Source organism: Triticum urartu, chromosome 1A (assembly GCF_056163025.1).
Source record: "Triticum urartu cultivar PI428250 chromosome 1A, HENAU_Tu73, whole genome shotgun sequence".
NCBI lineage: Eukaryota > Viridiplantae > Streptophyta > Magnoliopsida > Poales > Poaceae > Triticum > Triticum urartu.
Genome location: NC_141873.1, coordinates 30564858 through 30582293, shown reverse-complemented (window position 1 = coordinate 30582293; position 17436 = coordinate 30564858). Strand labels below are relative to the sequence as shown.

The 17436-nt window shown below is 42.2% G+C and overlaps 1 protein-coding gene and 3 pseudogenes across 2 annotated transcripts; 2 read left to right on the top strand and 2 right to left on the bottom strand.

Moving 5' to 3' along the window:
* Positions 1-1154: 1154 nt before the first annotated feature.
* Positions 1155-2782, bottom strand: LOC147988736 (protoheme IX farnesyltransferase, mitochondrial pseudogene; annotated as a pseudogene).
* Positions 2783-2933: 151 nt separating this feature from the next.
* LOC147988735 (uncharacterized) lies at positions 2934-3770 on the top strand. The gene has a single exon (XM_087535741.1). It carries the CDS (start codon positions 2934-2936, stop codon positions 3768-3770), a length of 837 nt encoding a protein of 278 aa, XP_087391867.1.
* A 10326-nt stretch (positions 3771-14096) lies between these two features.
* On the bottom strand, positions 14097-15128 carry LOC147988734 (protoheme IX farnesyltransferase, mitochondrial-like; annotated as a pseudogene). Its single transcript, XR_015618020.1, has 3 exons — positions 14990-15128; positions 14783-14886; positions 14097-14567 (listed from the first exon to the last, which is right to left on the bottom strand). The product of XR_015618020.1 is annotated as a protoheme IX farnesyltransferase, mitochondrial-like (transcript).
* Positions 15129-15957: 829 nt separating this feature from the next.
* LOC147988733 (uncharacterized) lies at positions 15958-16774 on the top strand (annotated as a pseudogene).
* Positions 16775-17436: the final 662 nt, after the last annotated feature.

The window sequence follows — 17436 nt, the reverse complement described above, 5'->3', positions numbered from 1 at the left end:
GTACTCTGTTAATTGAAGAACAAAAACAGAGGAAACAGAGCATGAACACTGAATAGGGCCCCTGAGAATATCATTACAATAATTCAAGCAAGTTTTGCTTCACACTAATTCAAATTCATCTAATAATGGTCCCTGGCTAACTCAAACTACTGGGCACCCCTGAAACTAGTTGACACACTAACTGAAACTCTAACAAATTCTAGCGATTGATGAACATCAAGTAAAATAAACCCATAGCAATAACACAACCATAAAATGCTCCAGCCATCATATTTGCTTGCTGCTTCAAATCGATCAGATGCTTTAGTTGCTTGCCAATTTTCTTCAATTCACACTTCAGTTCTGCACTGTGCATCATCAGATCGGCTCTGTCCGCCAAATTGGGGGCTTGTTCCACGGCAAGCCGCCCCCCAAAATTGAACTCTTGGGTTCCGGTTGATCCCTCCAATTTCAACCTTTCAACATAGTCATCGAGCCACTCAAAATGCCCACATTTCTTCAGAACCTGAAAAACAGGGGGCCGGAGGCGCATGAATCCTAGATCCACCATCCAGATCCACCGCCCTAATTCGAGGAAAAAAAAGAAAGAAATCGGGAGAAATTAGACCATAGGATTGGTCAAGAACACAAATCTAACCTGCCCCGGCTGTGGCGTACTCAAGCATTTCACAAACTCGCGCCCACGGTTGCCATTTTCTTCCCTCACACAAGTCAAACGCTTCAGAGGCTCCATGCGCGGGCAATCGGGGCATCTTGTCAACGGCAGTGGACCATACTGCGTCCATGATTGGCGGGAGGCCGAAGTCGAGCTAGACATCACTCGCTGGCGGCGCGCTTCGTTGCCGGAGCAAAGGAAGAAGAAGGTGGGAAAGGAAAGGGGCAGGGCAAGCAATGGAGGGCGGGGGGGGGGGGGGGGCTGGCTCGGGCTCATGGCTGGCTCTGCTCGGGGCACGCTGATGAGCACGGGCATACTTGCGTGGATAAGTTGTGGGTCCCACCCACATGCGAGTAACTGCTAGGTCTCGCGTGTCATAACTCGAATCGCTAACCCCTCGTGTTTTTCATTTCATGGTTAAACAGAGCCATGTCGCATTGGAGCTATTGTTTGCTTCTAAAACGTCGCATCACAGCCATTCATTCCAACAACGTCACACTCATTCCAATTCGCATGAAAAACGTCGCACAGGAGCTATTGACCCCACAGGTACAGGTAAGAAGGGGAATGGGGCTACAGAAGCATAGACAACTGGAGGGCGTGACCGCGTGAGTGAGCACGATATTGTTCCCATTTCTCTCTAGCCCTTTCTTCGTCGTCCCGCAGCTTAGCAACACAAAGAACCCCAGCGATCTTGCTAGTCTCATTGGTTAGGCAGCCGATGCAACATAAGTCCAGCCATTAAAGCAGGAAGATACAAAAGGCTGCCATGGAACATTCTTCTTGCACTCTTGTGAGTAGGATCCAGTACAAATGATAAGGCTCCAATGGTAAGGCCCGTCGTTAGAAGTGATGCTTCAAAACTGAACCATCCAGATGTTAGACCCCCTACAGATTAACCATTTGTTAGTTCCATGAGTAACATCTCAAGTTTGACCAAGTTTATTTGTTACAAGTAGAAGCAAATGGAAATTATTAGAGAACCTATATGATCATTGGTACTTACAGTTATACCCAATATGCATGATTACATATCCCAAGTTTGACCAATTTTATTACAAGTAATGGAAATTAGAGAACCAATATGCATGATTACTACTTACAGTTGTATGCAAGTAACCCCAATGGCAGCATGTAGAGACAATTCCTGAGTGATACCCATGCAGTTCTTGTACCACTAGGATCAGCAAAAGAGAGCATTCGGTACCTGAATCAACAAGTCAATCAATGTAAAGGCCTGTAACATTTTGATGTAACTTCTACACTAGATACATCTAGTAATAACCAGTTGGAATTAATAATTGAGTTACCCTCCAGCAACGTAGTCGTCACGGCATAAGTACGCAAGGGCCATGAAATGTGGTAACTGCCAAAAGTACAAAGCAGCAGGCAGAATCATAGAGTTGAGTGACACTTCAGATGCTGCTGCTGCCCACCTGTATCAAGATAAATAAGGCCGGCCAAATGCCATGTAAACATATTGCACAGCTCCATTCATATTCATTCAATAAATAAACAGGAGTGCAATACTGTACAGAATATATGCCCATGATGCCTATAAGCAACCCCCTTTTTTATTTGCTTGCTTAACATGTCATTTATATCACCTGAAACAGCCTCCAAGGCAGCGGTATCATCAATTTGGTGCTTTAAGTTAGCAGCCATGGATTTGAGAGTAGTTCATAACTTCAATTTGTTTGTTTAAGCTGGTAGGTCCAGATGTCTCTACGATATATATGTTGCTTTTATTCTAACAGATCTGTTATGGCCGTGGGTGCACAAGGCAGCGGGATATAGGCTCATCCGTGAAGGCATTGGATAGATTATGCTAGAGATAGGAAAGGTAAGAAAAGGAGTAATTCAAGTACTCCCTCCCTAGGAACAAAATGAGGCAGTACTAAGTTTGTGAGGGTGCAGGGAGAACGAGACATCGATGATGTGCATGAGTAGTCGCGAGAGTCGTCACTATGTGTGTGTGCGCGCACACACACATAGACATGCATATCCGTGTTTACGTAAAATTCTTAGCTTGCAAAACGCTCTTAAATTGTGAGACGGAGGGAGTAGTAATTATCCTTGTTGGATACAGTTGAGTCCATTACAAAGAGTGTAGTTAAACTAAGAAGAGCCCAGGTGAACTAGGAAGGTAGCTATGGTTTGGTCTTGAGTTTAAACCATAGTAAACAAAAGGCACGCCTAGGCTATAGGCAATAGCAAAACGCCTAGTGCTTAATGTGCGCATAATTGTGCTTAAGCATGTGCTCCAAGAGAGGGCCGAATGAAATCCATGCTCCCCTCCATTGCGATTCGTCGTGGATCTTGGGCGTCTGTGGTTTCTACTTCCGCTAGCCCGACATCCCCATCCAATGTGGTGCTTCAGACCGCTCTGGCTGACCAGACCGAGTTGCTTCAAGGTTGGCAGGCACGAATTGAGAGCTTTCTAGAGCGAGCGGAGGCTGCTTTGAGTAGGCTCTCTCTTGTGCCGACTACATTGCTGGCCACGCAGACGCCACAGCCTCTTGGTGTGGCCATTGTTGACTCCACGGAGGACGGAGGGGCAGAGCCCTATGGTTGTTTCTCCCCTCGTGTTCGGGACAATTCATCATCGATGTCTGCACCGTCAGTTGTGTTGCCTACCGCTGTGGGTGAGTCCATCGCCGTGCTTGCGGCTCCGGTGCTGCGTCTCATGCCCGAGCTTCGGGATATATGTTCGAGCCCTGCTTCACCTCTGCCATTGAAGCGGTTGGAGGTGGACTCATCGGCGACTTTGTGTGAGAGACATGTTTCGCCTCTGTCATGTGAGCAACTGGAGGCGCCGAAGTCCATTGTGTCGATGGTTCTTGTGATGGAGGATGTCGTGTTGGGGTTTCCTCGGGTCAACGATGTCGATGCGGATGGTTTGTTGGTGCCTGCCCCTAGGAGCCCCTTGGTTGACGACAATTACATCAAGAAGTACAATGAGTTCTACGACTTTCTTGATAAATGGGTGGCTAATCAGTCTGGATCTGGCAGCACAAATGGATGCCTCCTCAAGAAGAAACCCAATAGGGAGAAAGCAAAGAGAAACAAAAGCAAGAAGGGCGGCGTTATCTGGAAGGCGCCCGCGATTTCATGATGGAGAGTGCTTCGTTTTTATTTTGTCGGTGTTCTTGTGTGAAGCTCCGTTGTGTTGTACAAGTGTCTGAGGGTTGCGGTTGTGGTGCATTGGGAGGGCCACATGTGCGGTCACGGTGTTTCTTGTTGTGTGAGTAGTACGTCTTTGGGTTGTTTGTAACGGTTTTTGCCTGGTTTTCCAAAAATTAACTGGGCAATTCTTTTCTTCTTAATTAATCGATGAGGCAAATCTTTTGCCTCCGTTTTGAAAAAAAGTTAGGCCCTCGTGAACACATAAAGTATTGATTTTTTCCCACACCTTTACGAATATTATTTCATCATGAAAATTTGCACGCGTGTAGGAAAAAACATAAATGTTTCTTGCAAAAAACGTTCAGATTTTGTTTACTATTTTTTTGGATTTTACAGTTCATCCGAGATCTTGTGAGCTCGGGTTCACAATAGCACTTTCGCTATTATTGTTCCTACCTTGAATTTAAGTACATCAAGCAAGATTGACACCAGCATTAAGTGAATGCATCATAACATGTGGTTGTTTTTTGCAAACCTAGCCATAAATATGGTTGTTTTTTGCAATTAACTCACTTGAAAGAGCACACTCCTGCAACAGAGCATTCAGGGAGACAAAGTTCAGTGGCATTTACGGAGGTTAACCAGTTACAAAAGGCACCAGACTGATCCCGTCCTGCATAATGTGTGGGGGTCTTACATAGAAGGGGCTATAAATAGCAGAATACAAATCAGGTGAGGATAATTGAAGCTAGTAGTCTAATAGGAATGAGAGTTAACAGGAAAAGAAACTGACTATGTAGGATGTATAGGCTGAGATACAGGTGCTCCACGAGCACCCTGTAGTTGAGAGAGGATCTTGTGTCGAGGCATAATAGTACTACCTAGATTGGCAATTTATATATAATCTTTACATCTATATCAATATAAAAAGATCCAAAGGGGCAGATCCAATTAATCTCGGCCATCAAATCATGTCAATCCAACGACCTAAGCTGTTTCAATGTCGAGCGCTCAACACGTTTAGCGTGCAGTTAATTTCATATCAAAAATAGTGCTAATCACATAATAACACGCAAATAATATCCTGCTTAATATCCGCATGCACTTGATATACTTCCAAATTAACGTGCATTGCACGTACACATTGACTACTACTAATAAAAGCATCTCCTGTTTTGTGGTCGTACATCATCGGCATTTTACAAAGAAGTCCCTGTGTTTTTTGATATTCAACCCGCAGTCTTATTTTAAGTAAGAGAATAGAATGTTTTTCGGATTTTACACAAAACCCTCTACACTTTCACGTAATCAACCCATAGTTTAGTTTTAAATGAGAAATTAAATCATTTTTTGCATTTTTACAGAAAGCAGCATGCCTTTTATGCTAATTAACCCGCATTCTACATAGAACAATTTTTTTTAAAATATCCATATCTTCTAGACCATAACTTTAATTTTAACATATTATATATGAAATTTGATTTGAAAAATATCTAGAATCCGCATATAATTTTATTTTTACCTCTTGACCATTTTAAAATGTTATTTGGAGTGCAACCTTAATCAGTAGCGCACAAACAAATTGAAGATGAAATAAATGTAGCAATAGAAAAACCTCATCTTATGCCGCGAGAGAGTGCGTTGTGGTGTTGTAAGCACTATGATCATCGTATGCGAGAATGCGACGATGGATAAATGGCAACAAGATGGGATGTCATGTTGAAATAAAGAACATGGACCTATTGGGTTACGGGTATGTGGTATCTTTTTATCCCGTTGCTACGCACGGGCGCTTTTGCTACTAATAGTAAAGGGGCTATTGCTTCTGGCGGTACATTATCAAAATTACTCCCAAAGTTGCAAAATATTACCCGCGGATGCCACCTAGAAGTTATAAAAAAAGGTTTCACACAGGGAAATCCCTTCTTGGGCCGGCACAGTAGAAACATTTTATACTGCGCTCTGTGCGCTGGGAGAAGAAACAACGCACATGTTTGGGCCGGCCCATATTTGGGCGGTCTGTTTTCAAAAAATCGTATTTTATTTTTCGTTTTCGTTTTTCATCAGCTTTTTTTGCATTTTAAATATTTTGAATTAGAAAAATAGAAAATTTGCAAAAATGAGAATTTTGAACATATTTGTGACTTTTAGAAAATGTTTGCGTATTCATAACATATTCACAGTTTTCAAAACAAATGCTTGGGAATCAAAAAATGTTCATGATTTATTAAAAGAGTTTGTGTATCCAAAACATTAATGAAATTGAATAAAATTTCAGAAATTTAAAAATGTTGACGAATTGAAAAATATATTTAAAAAATAAAAACTTGTTTGTGACATACAAATAGTTTATTCATTGATAAAATGTCTGATGATTCAAAAAATGGTCATGCATTTCAAAAAGTGTTCGTTAAATCACAATAATTTTCATGAATTTCAAAAATTGTTCCACCAAACAATTTCGAAAGAAATGTCCATCGATTCTAGGAATGTTAACCTATTGAATAGAAATATTTTACAAACGTTCACAGTTATAAAAAATGATTGCAAATAGTATAAAATGTTCAAGATTTTAGAAAATTTTCGAAAATCTGTAAAAAAATGTTCAAGAATTTGCAATATGTTCACGATTTCAGATATGCTCACGAGTTTAAAAATATGTTCATGATTTCAAAGTTATTACTATTTCATGAAAATGAGAGTGCTAGTGTATCCCGGTGATGCAGTAATATGTGGTCATTGCCCGTTGAATGCACGGGCCCTTTGTCTAGATAAAAAAAATGTTCATGAATTTCAAAAATTGTATCAGCAATTTCCAAAAAAGAAAATCATCGATTCTAGGAATTTTCACTGATTGAAGAAAATTGTTTAAGAAAATGTTAACTATTTTAAAAAATATTTGCAAATTTTATAAAATGTTAATAAATTCAAAACGTGATCTTGATTTTTGAAAATGTTTAAAAAATTGTAAAAGTGTTTAAGGATTTGAAACATGTTCATGATTTCAGATATGTGCACGAGTTTTAAAAAATATTCATGATTTCATGAAATTGAGAGTGATAGTTTATCTCGGTGATGGAGCAAAATGTAGTCATGGCATTGGAGATTATGCAAAAAAAAAATCTCTCGTTACAATGCACGGGCCCTTTTGCTAGTGCTACTAGGGCATGTACAATGGTGGCATATGGATACATATGCCCCATAACAAAAAGTAATTTGAGGCACCTACATTTATTTTTTCTTCCCAATGCAAGCTACCATTAGTGGGCCTCATTAAGAAATAGAAAATAAAAACTCTAGTATACATGCATCTCTACTTTCACTCCAACCTTTTCAGCTTTTGTCACCGGACCACACTTTTTCTCTTCAAGCACCCGCCTCCTGGAGAGGATCCCGCTTCCCTATCCGAACCTGCTTTACATCATATCCGATCCTACATGGCATACGAGGCATCACCTTGAGGCTATGCATTGTATATGCCCTAAAGTAATAATGATGGGACGAACATGGGGCTTGCTTGGTGCTTTTGTTAGGAACGTTAGCAAAGATCGTGCCAGATTCTCGTTTGCATGCTTTATTTATTGCCTTCCAAGTTTTCTGTTACACCAACTTATGAGAATGTGGTCTGCAATATTTTTCTTATCTACTTATATGGTCCAAAAAAGTCAGGGGCAGGTCCGGCATGGGGGCGTGTAGGGGCGGCCACCCCGGGTAAACTTTTGGAACCTAGGATTACCCGGTACTACTTTGGCTACCATGGGGGCGGGAGTGAAGCTTTGTTCTTGTTTTCAGGGTTGTATGTTTGCATAGCTCGGGAGATCAAGCAGGAAGATGAGAGGGGGGAAGATTCCATTTTGTTTTATGAGATGGGCTATCAGTTAAGTTGCAGAAACCGGCAGTACATGCCCAGTTGAACTTAAACCCATTTTATCTATACACGCTTGAGCCTTGACGCTCCCAATTCCGCTAGTTTTCAATGGACGATTGATCCGGAAAATCGTTCAGGTCAAAAACGCCTCCATGCACGTCGACTCGCTGCCTCGCCGCGGCGCTGCCAAAGTCCCACCGAAGGCGTTGGATGGGGAAGGATGAAGTCCACCCGTTCCTGCTCAGAGCGCAGCCCACACGCAAGACGTCATCTCCATAACACCGCACCCCGCTCAAATTTGTAATTAGCAGCCAACAAGGCAGTAAGCAGCAGGTTCTTCCATTCTCCTCGTAAACTTGCCTTCTTCCAGGGGCTGCTTCTCCAATTCCATTATTTGATTTCTTGTCATATTGGCCTAATGGAAGGTTGTAGATCTCCAAGTTAGAATTTATATGCATTTTCGGTTGTGTTATGTATTTTTCGCCTAGTTTTTGATAATGTAACTATTTTGAAGAATTAGTTTTGTTGATCAGCTTGCCAAATTCAATACTACTTGGCCAATTAATTCTGTTGAATGTCTTATTTAATTGTATCGTGGCATCGATTTTTTGTTTCCTTCAAAAGATTATCCCGGGTAACTTCAAATTCTGGATCCTCACTGAAAATGGTGAGGGGTGTCTTGGGTCGACAATATATGCTATTACCTCCAACTACATATAAATAAGCAACATCAAACGAAAGTGCCATCAGAGCTTCACTTTTTTTAGTCCCATTCACGCGGTTTGGTACATGACTCGTAAATTCTCCCAACAAATGAACTGATGATATGTCTTCAATATAGTAGATAGAGCAGGAATCTTGCATTGAATTAACGTCATATAAAATTTTCCTTTGCATGTTACACGACATGCAGCACTTGCTGAAACGCTTGTGATATATATATATATATATATATATATATATATATATATATATATATATATATATATATATATATATAGAAGAGGTTGTTGCATTGCTTGTTCTCCCCAACTCATCTAATGCCCATCCATATAATAAAATAGCTAGCAAGAAGAAATACAAGAGAGAAAGCAAGCTGAAGATAAATTCAAGTTTATAGTCATGTAAATTGAAATGAGAGGAATCAGAAACACATGTTGTCTATGTTGGATGTATAGGCTGAGAGACAGAACTCAGAGAAGCACGTCCCAAGAAGTTGGACTTGTATTAGGGCACAACAATACCACGTATCTTTCTGGAGATGCTACAACAATAAACAAAGTGGTACCAGATCACGATTTTTGTCTGCCAATAGGCATGTTCGTTCATAGTTTAAATACGAGTACATGATTCATGTTTTTGTTATGACGATTATCAAAGGAGATGTAATGTTATGAGTCCAATACTTGTCTTTCAAGCCAAGCCATGCTTTGTATATGTAGAGGCAGTCATTTAGGATAACAAGCACTAAAAAAATAAAAGCCATTTTCAACTCTATCCTCCTTTCTGTCCAATAACGATGTCATCATGTTTAATTACATTGTTAGCAAATTACACAAAACTGGTTGATGTATCGAATAGTCAATAATATATTGGGGTAATCTCTCACAACAAACACAAACAAAGTCCTTACCGTTTGAACGAAAATAATGTGTCAGACCCACATGTAAGGTTCAACATAATGTTGGCTGGCATCTTAAGACGCATGATACAGCCTGATACAATTTCCTTTACTCTCTGACATGTTGAAGCTAGGCCATGTCACTCTCTTTCAAAGTGTGCCCAAGCTACATCACATGACTATACACCTATCCTATTGTTGAACCACCATCCAAACCGGCTGTAGGTATCCCGTGCTACCGTCTCCCAACAGTGTACACACATTTATTACTTCTCTACTTATATTGTCCAAAAAGGTGAGAAGTGCCTTTGGTCGACATTGTATGATATTACCTCCAACTACATATACACGACACCAATGAGAGTAACATCAGAGCTTCATCCATTTTCAGTCCCATTCATACGGTTTGGTACAGGACTCATAAGTTCTTCCAACAAATGAGCTTATGATATATCTTCAATGAACAATGGTAGTAGATAGAGCAGGAATCTTGCATTGAATTAACGTCATAGTACATTTTCCTTTGCATGTTATTGCAACACTTACTCGATCGCTCATGATATAAGAGGCTGTAGCATTGCTTTCTTCTTGTCACTTCTCATACCCATCCATATAATACAATAGCTAGCTAGTAGAAATACAAGAGAGAAAACAATCTAGGATAATATAATTCATGTATAGAGTCCTGCTCATTGGAATGAGAGGAATCAGAAAGGCTTGTTGACTCAGTTCGATGTCTAGGTCAAGACACAGAAAGCTGAGCAGCACAGCTTTCAAAGCTGGACTTGTATTACGGCACCACAGTACCACATAGAATTTTGGCAATGCTACAGCTATAAACAAAGTGATACTAGATCATGATGTCTAGCAGCCTATCAGCATGATTCTGTCGTAGTTTAAAGTATCAGAGTACACGATTCATGGTTTTCTTGCGAGGACTAGCAAAGGATTGGATAGCAAGCAAGAAACAAATGGAAGTCACTTTCATCTCTAACCTCCTCTCTCTCTTGAATAAAGATGTCATCGTGTTCAATTACACTATGAGTAAATTACACAAAACTTTAATATTGATGGTTGATGTAACAAATAGTCAAAACAATAAATTTGAGTAATCTCTCACAACAAACACAAGAAAACCATGATTGATTGTGTGTCGCCTGCTCACTTCCTCCGCGTACGCACTTAGCAGTGACACAACACAGCACACACGACGCATTTGCATCTAGCAGTCAAGTGGCAACGGCGGCGTGCGTAAATCAACCATCCTCTGATTGTTCTTTGTGAATGTTCTATTTATTTTTCTTAATCTTCATTTCTCCAAATTGTTAGTCGAGAATAGAGGATTATATTCATTGTTTACTTTTGTTTTTATTAATCTATTGTATTATCCAGTCAAATATGACCGTAATTTTCATTGGCTCGTTATAAAACTTGTGAAGAAGTGGAAGAAAAACAAGATGTATTTTATGCATCTAAATTTCTGGATTATGACCGTTATTTGGTAATAGCATATGACCATTTAAATTTCTAAGACTGTCCACCATGCTACCACACTATCTAACATAATTCATCTTGTTCTTGCAGTGTAACTAAATTATTGGAGACACAATTGCCACAAATAATACTTTACAGTTTCGTTGTTATTATTATGAACTTTTTTATGTCTTAAATCGTTGTACAACAAAAAAAAACAATTTGACTCCACATTCCCATGTCGGAAATCCTGGCTCTGCCACTATGGCTCACCCAGAGCGAGATGTGACACCAGCTCTACTGAATAAAGACACACCCGTGGCTAGTCATATAGCTACCATTGATCCATATGGATACCAAACAGTGTGATGGTTCATGAACAATGAACAAAAGTAAGGGAGCATAACTAATGGAGAAATCTATGGTGAAGTAATGGCGCAACTGAACACAACAAAATAAATTATGTAATTGCATGCATCAGTTTTATTGATGTTGGTTGAGGGTTTATGAAATATAATAGCAAACTGGATAAAAGAGTAATGCCCATGTGCGAGAACTGGGCTTATATGCATGGTCATGTGAAATATACTTTTCGATAAAGGGAATATATTAATATCGCGAAGATACCAATTACACCCGGCCTCTGCACCAACAAAATGTCAAAAAGACATAAAGGATGCACACAACCAAGAAGAAAATAAAAAAGAGAGAAAAAGAAAACAAAGACCCCCATCACGGTGATGAAAAACTCGCAACAACAGCACTCTAACCAACATCGAAGACAACACCTGGACTACAAAAGTGATTCTTCAAAAGCAACGCCTCCAAGAAGGAAACAATGCACAAACGTTGTCGTCGCCCGATCGAAGAACCTGGGTTTTCACCCCGGTGAAAGTCCAAGTTTCCAAAACAATCCCTTCAAGAAGGTCATTGCCAAGTACAAGCAACGAAGGCCAGACTTTGGGTTTTCACCCTAGAAACCGTGACTTGGTACTCGAGGAGCACCACCAAAAATACAGTCTGCCTGTGCTGCCACCTCCTCTTGCCAAGGCTGGTGTTGCAAGTCATCAAACACCCGACACACAGGAAGAACCTGTGCCGCATAGTCTTCATCGCAACCAATACACATCTCCGCCATTATAAACCTTCGATCATAACCACATGACTTTCTCCACCTCTATCAATTTCTTGGAAATCTATATTTAGACATGTCCCATGACATCGACCAAAAGGCGAAGCTTCGCTCCACGCCCTCATGAAACCTCACTGGCTGAAGGCGAGGGTGCACACGACCAGATCAATTCCAATCTAGATATCGAGTGGCGTAAGGCACATCGTCGGAGATCTCCGATAGGAACACCGGAACTCATCAACAGGCAGATCGAGGAGGCTGAGTTCAAGCAAATTTGCTACTTGGTGCAAGAAGATGAGCAAGGCCAATCCACCTTTAATCCCAAGCCAGCGGCCCCCACACCACCAACTTACTGCCGGGGAGAAGACGAGGCCGCCATTGGTCTTCCGGCGCTGAACAAATAGAACAATCTAGTGTCGCACCAGATCAGGCCCAGCGCCTCCGCCTCCCAGCGCCGCTGCCTCGCGCCTGACGCAAACAACAACATCCGGACCGCGACCCGCGGGCCCAGATTGAACCTAGGAAGGGTCCGCGTTGCCGACGCCCGCACGCCACGGATCAGCACGTCGGAGAGCCACCTAGTCGCTCGACAAAGGCCAGCGTCGTCGCCTCGTCTTCTCGCCCGTTGATCTTCCCGCGTGCACACCCTACGCCATGTTCCTCCGCCCCAAGACATAGCAGATGTGCGCCTCCTCTGCCCTCCGCCGTTCGGCGGGACGGGCACCGCCACCGCAGCCGGCGCCGCCGGCGGCAGCGGCCAGGGGAATCGAGATGGGGAACGGTTGACTAGGGTTGCGGGGGGCCTTCGGAGTCGCTCGAGCGGGAGCGACCCGGGGGGCGATTCAGGTGAAATATGCTGCTTCAACATTTTAACTCCATCCACTCCCCATGACCCCTTAATCCTTATGATCTATTCCTGCCTATTTATAGGTTCTTCACACCTTCTAAAGCATTGCATTCTACCTATTCTTCTCTCCTTTCTTCTTCAAATTGCTTCACATGGTAGTTCAACTTGAGACATCTTCTCGTGATATATACTTTCCACATTTTCTTGTGATATATACTCTCCTCCTTTACCACTAAATTTATCCCCGCTCACCTTCGGATCCATATCTACTTCCCTCATGTGACTCAAGCCTATCTACTACTTGCCTCATCTAATCCCCTTCTTGAATCACGATATAAGTGGGAGGGGAGAAAGAAAACAAGGATGGATGGTGATAGAACATTCCCATTGAGTTGGCTACAAGGCATTGCACACCCTGCTCAACAATCTTGGGTCTGCTCTTGGAGGAGTGCAACCTGAAGGAGTGAATCAGGGATCGGGGGCCTTGAGAATGAGATTTTGTTTCTCCACAAGGGGAAACATTTCAAGCCACTAGACATGGGAGGCATAGGGAAAGGAAGAGTAACTTGAAATGGCAGATCTTCTACAGGCCCCTTTTATGTCTCTTCACATTCTCCTGCATTAACTACTAGAGTCCTAAAAACCGTTTGCTAGCTTCTTGGAGTTTCTACGGCATTCTTCTTCTTCACTCCAGCATGCTATTCTTCTAAATGTAAACAATCCATAGCATTTGGGAACACAGACGAGGGAGCTTGTCTATGGTCAACGTATGATTGGACTCCAGATCATCTCGGAACACATGTATGTGCACACACCATAGGTTTCATTCTCTCATTGGTAGACAAAAAATCTCCCTCGTCCTTGGTCGGAAATACAAGTTGGAAAAATCATTTCCTTCATCTTCAAAGAGGATAGCACTCAAAATGCTGCAATAGCCATCTTGGCCTGGGGTTACTAACAGCGCCTTCAAGTCTGGTTACATCACCACACGATCAAGTCAGCAGTAACGTCCATCGTTACTACGACGTTGTTACTACATGGCCATGCGGCTGCCGTATTCCCTTGACTTGTCACTCCTACATAAGCCGAAGCAAAGATAGCCTCTAGACAAAACTTACAAGCTCGCAAGATGCACGCTGTAACCACATTGTCCATACAAGAGAAAACATCCTGCAGAAGTACGATGCTACGACTAGAACAGGTGGCATGAACATGGGTAAAAGCTCCTACATGTGCAACTCATGCCTAGATTATCCACATGCTCATTGCATTCATGAAATTCCCAAATCATGAGCATTGCCGCGAAATCCCCCTGACAGCTCAACTTTATATTTTTTCCAAATAAAAATTACGCTCATCAGTCTCAGATTTTTTTTAGCAATACAAAGTGGATCTCCCATGAGCAGGAAAAATTCTTGTGGAAGAGCGAAAAAGAATTTCCTTACAACAGAAAAAAAGGAAGGAATGCTAGGAAGGCATTGATTACTCATGAGCTTGGCCAGATATGTACACAGGTACAGGTAAGAAGGGGAATGGGGCTACAGAAACATAGTCAACTGCAGGGCGTGACTGAGCACGATGATGTCCCCTTTTCTGTCTAGCTCTTTCTTCGTCGTCCCGCAGCTCAGCAACACAAAGAACTCCAGCGATCTCGCTATTCTCATTGGTTAGGCAGCCGATGCAATATAAGTCCTGCCATTAAAGCAGGGAGATACAAAAGGCTGCCATGGAACATTCTTCTTGCACTCTTGTGAGTAGGATCCAGTACAAATGATAAGGCTCCAATGGTAAGGCCCGTCGTTAGAAGTGATGCTTCAAAACTGAACCATCCAGATGTTAGACCCCCTACAGATTAACCATTTGTTAGTTCCATGAGTAACATCTCAAGTTTGACCAAGTTTATTTGTTACAAGTAGAAGCAAATGGAAATTATTAGAGAACCTATATGATCATTGGTACTTACAGTTATACCCAATATGCATGATTACATATCCCAAGTTTGACCAATTTTATTACAAGTAATGGAAATTAGAGAACCAATATGCATGATTACTACTTACAGTTGTATGCAAGTAACCCCAATGGCAGCATGTAGAGACAATTCCTGAGTGATACCCATGCAGTTCTTGTACCACTAGGATCAGCAAAAGAGAGCATTCGGTACCTGAATCAACAAGTCAATCAATGTAAAGGCCTGTAACATTTTGATGTAACTTCTACACTAGATACATCTAGTAATAACCAGTTGGAATTAATAATTGAGTTACCCTCCAGCAACGTAGTCGTCACGGCATAAGTACGCAAGGGCCATGAAATGTGGTAACTGCCAAAAGTACAAAGCAGCAGGCAGAATCATAGAGTTGAGTGACACTTCAGATGCTGCTGCTGCCCACCTGTATCAAGATAAATAAGGCCGGCCAAATGCCATGTAAACATATTGCACAGCTCCATTCATATTCATTCAATAAATAAACAGGAGTGCAATACTGTACAGAATATATGCCCATGATGTCTATAAGCAACCCCCTTTTTTATTTGCTTGCTTAACATGTCATTTATATCACCTGAAACAGCCTCCAAGGCAGCGGTATCATCAATTTGGTGCTTTAAGTTAGCAGCCATGGATTTGAGAGTAGTTCATAACTTCAATTTGTTTGTTTAAGCTGGTAGGTCCAGATGTCTCTACGATATATATGTTGCTTTTATTCTAACAGATCTGTTATGGCTGTGGGTGCACAAGGCAGCAGGATATAGGCTCATCCGTGAAGGCATTGGATAGATTATGCTAGAGATAGGAAAGGTAAGAAAAGGAGTAATTCAAGTACTCCCTCCCTAGGAACAAAATGAGGCAGTACTAAGTTTGTGAGGGTGCAGGGAGAACGAGACATCGATGATGTGCATGAGTAGTCGTGAGAGTCGTCACTATGTGTGTGTGCGCGCACACACACATAGACATGCATATCCGTGTTTACGTAAAATTCTTAGCTTGCAAAACGCTCTTAAATTGTGAGACGAAGGGAGTAGTAATTATCCTTGTTGGATACAGTTGAGTCCATTACAAAGAGTGTAGTTAAACTAAGAAGAGCCCAGGTGAACTAGGAAGGTAGCTATGGTTTGGTCTTGAGTTTAAACCATAGTAAACAAAAGGCACACCTAGGCTATAGGCAATAGCAAAACGCCTAGTGCTTAATGTGCGCATAATTGTGCTTAAGCATGTGCTCCAAGAGAGGGCCGAATGAAATCCATGCTCCCCTCCATTGCGATTCGTCGTGGATCTTGGGCGTCTGTGGTTTCTACTTCCGCTAGCCCGACATCCCCATCCAATGTGGTGCTTCAGACCGCTCTGGCTGACCAGACCGAGTTGCTTAAAGGTTGGCAGGCACGAATTGAGAGCTTTCTAGAGCGAGCGGAGGCTGCTTTGAGTAGGCTCTCTCTTGTGCCGACTACATTGCTGGCCACGCAGACGCCACAGCCTCTTGGTGTGGCCATTGTTGACTCCACGGAGGACGGAGGGGCAGAGCCCTATGGTTGTTTCTCCCCTCGTGTTCGGGACAATTCATCATCGATGTCTGCACCGTCAGTTGTGTTGCCTACCGCTGTGGGTGAGTCCATCGCCGTGCTTGCGGCTCCGGTGCTGCGTCTCATGCCCGAGCCCTGCTTCACCTCTGTCATTGAAGCGGTTGGAGGTGGACTCATCGGCGACTTTGTGTGAGAGACATGTTTCGCCTCTGTCATGTGAGCAACTGGAGGCGCCGAAGTCCATTGTGTCGATGGTTCTTGTGGTGGAGGATGTCGTGTTGGGGTTTCCTCGGGTCAACGATGTCGATGCGGATGGTTTGTTGGTGCCTGCCCCTAGGAGCCCCTTGGTTGACGACAATTACATCAAGAAGTACAATGAGTTCTACGACTTTCTTGATAAATGGGTGGCTAATCAGTCTGGATCTGGCAGCACAAATGGATGCCTCCTCAAGAAGAAACCCAATAGGGAGAAAGCAAAGAGAAACAAAAGCAAGAAGGGCGGCGTTATCTGGAAGGCGCACGCGATTTCATGATGGAGAGTGCTTCGTTTTTATTGTGTCGGTGTTCTTGTGTGAAGCTCCGTTGTGTTGTACAAGTGTCTGAGGGTTGCGGTTGTGGTGCATTGGGAGGGCCACATGTGCGGTCACGGTGTTTCTTGTTGTGTGAGTAGTACGCCTTTGGGTTGTTTGTAACGGTTTTTGCCTGGTTTTCCGAAAATTAACTGGGCAATTCTTTTCTTCTTAATTAATCGATGAGGCAAATCTTTTGCCTCCGTTTTGAAAAAAAGTTAGGCCCTCGTGAACACATAAAGTATTGATTTTTTCCCACACCTTTACGAATATTATTTCATCATGAAAATTTGCACGCGTGTAGGAAAAAACATAAATGTTTCTTGCAAAAAACGTTCAGATTTTGTTTACTATTTTTTTGGATTTTATTGTTCATCCGAGATCTTGTGAGCTCGGGTTCACAATAGCACTTTCGCTATTATTGTTCCTACCTTGAATTTAAGTACATCAAGCAAGATTGACACCAGCATTAAGTGAATGCATCATAACATGTGGTTGTTTTTTGCAAACCTAGCCACAAATGTGGTTGTTTTTTGCAATTAACTCACTTGAAAGAGCACACTCCTGCAACAGAGCATTCAAGGAGACAAAGTTCAGTGGCATTTACGGAGGTTAACCAGTTACAA

Bases quoted from the DNA above. Each gene is read 5' to 3' on its own strand.
- LOC147988735 (XM_087535741.1), top strand. From the start codon at position 2,934: ATGAAATCCATGCTCCCCTCCATTGCGATTCGTCGTGGATCTTGGGCG.